We start from the raw sequence: 3,705 nt of genomic DNA on the forward strand, positions 1-3,705 counted from the left end.
GTTCCCAGGCATGGGCTCCCTTTTCCCATGGAAATCCCCTTTGGAAAATCCAAACGTGTCCGAGTTCAAACCGGAGCCGGGCCGGGTGATAAACGGGAGGGCGGGTGGGCGTGGGGTGTGGACCTCCAGCCTCCCCCAGCAAGCCCTGACAAGAGCTGCCGAGTATTGGAGCTGGAACAAAAGGTGCCATGAGGGCAGGCGGGTGGGTGCTGCCACAGATGGCCTCAAAACCCCTCTCTAGCAGCCGGGCGGCCTGGTGCTTGGGTGACAGAGGGGGAATCCCAACCCCCTGACCTGCCTGCCGCAATGGGTGCAGGAAATGACACCTACGTCTGCTTCCAAAATTAGCTGCAGTGTTTCTACAGGGCTGAGAGCTGCAAGCTGCTTCGATGTCTTACTGCTGCTGAGGTGAACCACCCAAAACCCCTGAGCCTGTGACCCCATCGGTCTACCAGGTGTTAAATGTTTCTTAAAAAGCAAACCAGGTGGATTCCCATGTATCTCAAGACAAAGAGGTGGGCAATGAACCGTTTCACAGACCAGGTACAGTAATCTTTTTTTAATAAATACATATCTCACATGTACCAAAATAATTATAAACAAAAATGTACAGTATTTACACAATATACAATTGCTAAAAAGTGTAGCAATTATGACACACATGGTGTGAAACACACAGTTTCCAATGCCCACAGTTAACATTATTGCTACCTTTCTCCTAACAGCCAGGAGGTCACCAGTCCCTTGGTTTGACTCCTCCGCCTGGGACACCCCACTGAGAGCAGCTGCGGTCCGTCAGTAAGGCCAGGGAGTGCCACCAGCCCAACACAAATTAACATACGGTCTCCGAGAAGATGGGGTGTTGGTATGAGCCTGCTTTGCCATGAGAGGACATGCGTTCCTCGTGGTGCTTAATGCCACAAGATAGCTCTCTGTAACTAGCAGGTTGGATGTGTAGTCTGTTGCCTTCGTAGGGTTGAGAAGATTGGCCATGTGGCTCTTTATCAGTTGGTGTGAATAATCACAGATCTGTACCGATGTTACAGATCCCGCTCCTGTATTTAAACACAGGCCAGAACCTGGAACCGTCCTGTTACAATCACATGCTCCTTCCTGGGCAGTGTAGTATTTCCCTCCTGGTTTTTCCCTCCGTGTTGCGACTTTCTTTTTAAATGAAGAAAGTCAGTCCTTTTTCTATACATATGTACACAGTCACTTCTTTTCAGAGAAAGCTCTGCTTTAAAATGCCAGCTGTCGTCCTCCAATAAGGCAGTCATCATATATAAGCTGGAAGAAAAAAACCAAAAGGCTGTTAATGCAAAACTCTTACTGGGAGTATCGTATCCACTCTGGGATAACTGCCAAATTCTGCATGCCCTGACTTTGGCGGCGTATAAAATTTCTGCACCAAAATGGTTACGTTTGCCATTTAACAGCACTGAGAACTTTAGAAAAACAAATGCTGGGGAGAAGAAAACCACCTATTAACTTGAATTTTATCTCATGAGGTTCTGTAGGTGTCAGCAACAGAACAACGTTCAGCAACTCATGTTGCATGAAGTTAACCTCCATTCCCTCAAGTATTTTTTACATTTTATTCTTAAATTTGTTCTATTTATATGCTTGCCCCAACTGCCATCTTGCTGATGGCTGACAGCATAACCTTACTTTATGGGCTATTTATACCCGTCAGTTATATAGGTAAGAGGTCACTGGAGCATGTCATCAGAGCAGCACCAACAAAAAAACCTACAAAGGGCCAGCTTTTCCCTTTCTCTTGAAAAGGTGCAAATAGCTACTTACTTCATCCTCTGTCAGTTCAGGCTCCGATTCACTGCTCTCCTCATCCTCACTCTCTGGCAACATCTGCAGGTCAGCTGTGGTCAGCTGCTTCAGCTGTTCCTGTATGCTGGAGTTGTCTCTTCCCCACGTGAGCTGATAGGGGGAATAGCCCTGGTAGGTCACTTTGTTCACGTCTGCCCCGTGTTTCACCAGAAGTGACACCAGGTCTGAATTCTGCAGGTCGACAGCTAAATGTAGTGCTGTTCTACCATTGCATGGCTCCTGCGTGAAAATAACACAAGGTTTGGCATGTTAGGAGAGCCAGAGCTGGTGCCAGACCTATTGATTCTTACGAATACACAGCCCTGCTCAGTTAAATTCATGGTATACATTACCTACCTGAGCATTTACATCTGCTCCCAAGAACAGCAAGTATTCGACAATAGCCAGGTATCCTTGAATAGATGCCAAATGGAGACACGTATGTCCTGCAAAACACAAATGAAGGTAAAATTTGAGTAAGTCTAACCTAATGCCCTATCATTCAGTTAAAGCCAAGATGATAGGATATCTAAGTTTGCAATTCATCTGCGGCAAAAGGGTGTTTTCCAGAAGAGCTTTCCAGCTTCCAGTAAGTATGAATAACAGGGTTGGATTTTGGAAAGATTTCTTAGAGGCTTTATTCCAGTGTTTGACTGCAACTTATTTTAACCAAAAAAAAAGGAGCACTGCAGAAGTACTCACTAAAAATGCAAAATTCAAAGCCATGAGAGCCAATAATCAACAGTGAGGAGGCCTACAAGACAGTGACGTTTTAAAGAAGTCAGACACTGCTGTGTGCTTTGGGCTCCTCAACTCTCAGATGGGCATAACAATCCTTCTCCACCTCTCCAGAGATCTTTGAGCTCTACGGGACAACAGCTCTACCCTTGGTACAGCACACCAACATCTATGTACAGCAGTGTGCCCATACCGTTGTAGTTGGTCGCCTGCAGGACAGCGAGGAGATGGTGCGGCTGGCAGTACTGCGTGAGGACGCTGACGCTCCTGAGGGAGCCCTGCTGGCAGGCAATGTGCAGGGGGGTGTTTCCTCGGAAGTCCCTGATTTCCAGGTCACATCCGGCCTTCAGAAGATGCTCGGCAATTTCAGGCTGATCGGTGATCACTGCCAGGTGAAGAGGAGTCTGCAGGCAAAAGAGAAAACGCAGACCTGTAAGTTATACCGCAAACTTGGCAGCAACGTCTGGACAGAACCCTCGACCGCTTGGCGATTTGTGCCCCCAATTAAAAACACACCCCAGAAACTGGGGCTTCTTTATGCTTCCCGACATACTGTATAGTTGCCCTCTAGTCTGGAAGTGATGAACTTAGGGCTCTCTGGATACCGAACACTCAATCCATATGAAGGGTATCATTAACATCCCAATAAAGAGGGATGCAACCCATTGTGTCATATTTGAAAAATGCGGGCGTTAAATGCCAGTCTTAGGGGAGAGGAAGCGTTGTACTAACACTGGCTGGAGCCAGCTGGGGACTTTCCTGAATGCAGGCTTTGATTTAATATCCATCAGTTAAAAAAAAAAATCAAAATGGACTTTTTTGGGAGGAATTCCCCAGAGGGCTTTTGTGGGGGTGGCGGGGGCTGATCCGGATTTGGGCCTGCAGAGGTGAAAGTACCTGGCTGAGGTTGTTTTGGAAGTTCAGGAAAGCACGGTCCCCGGCCGTCTGCCGGATCACCTCCAGGCTCAGGGCTTTTTCCTCGTGAATAATCGCCAAGTGGAGAAAACTGCAGGAAAAAAAAACAAAAAATTAAACGACCCACGTCAAACCCCTCCAAATCTCAGGTTAAAAACCCCAAAATCCCCCAGGCGGGCAGAGGGGCGAGGCGGGCCCGGGGCAGGGTCATGCGCGGGTGTCGCAAGC

The 3,705-nt window shown here is 47.6% G+C and overlaps 1 protein-coding gene across 1 annotated transcript in view; it reads right to left on the bottom strand.

Annotated features, from left to right (window-relative positions):
* Positions 1-544: 544 nt before the first annotated feature.
* NFKBIA (nuclear factor of kappa light polypeptide gene enhancer in B-cells inhibitor, alpha) overlaps positions 545-3,705 on the bottom strand; it is a 3,634-nt gene continuing 473 nt past the window's right edge. The window contains exons 2-6 of the mRNA XM_009319370.1: positions 3,460-3,568; positions 2,756-2,966; positions 2,182-2,270; positions 1,804-2,064; positions 545-1,287 (exon numbers count right to left, since the gene is read on the bottom strand). Of these exons, the coding sequence (XP_009317645.1) occupies positions 1,240-1,287; positions 1,804-2,064; positions 2,182-2,270; positions 2,756-2,966; positions 3,460-3,568 (718 nt within the window). The 3' untranslated portion in view covers positions 545-1,239. The remainder of the gene's footprint in view (positions 1,288-1,803; positions 2,065-2,181; positions 2,271-2,755; positions 2,967-3,459; positions 3,569-3,705) is intronic.

Source organism: Pygoscelis adeliae, unplaced genomic scaffold (assembly GCF_000699105.1).
Source record: "Pygoscelis adeliae isolate BGI_AS28 unplaced genomic scaffold, ASM69910v1 Scaffold71, whole genome shotgun sequence".
Classification (NCBI taxonomy): Eukaryota; Metazoa; Chordata; class Aves; order Sphenisciformes; family Spheniscidae; genus Pygoscelis; species Pygoscelis adeliae.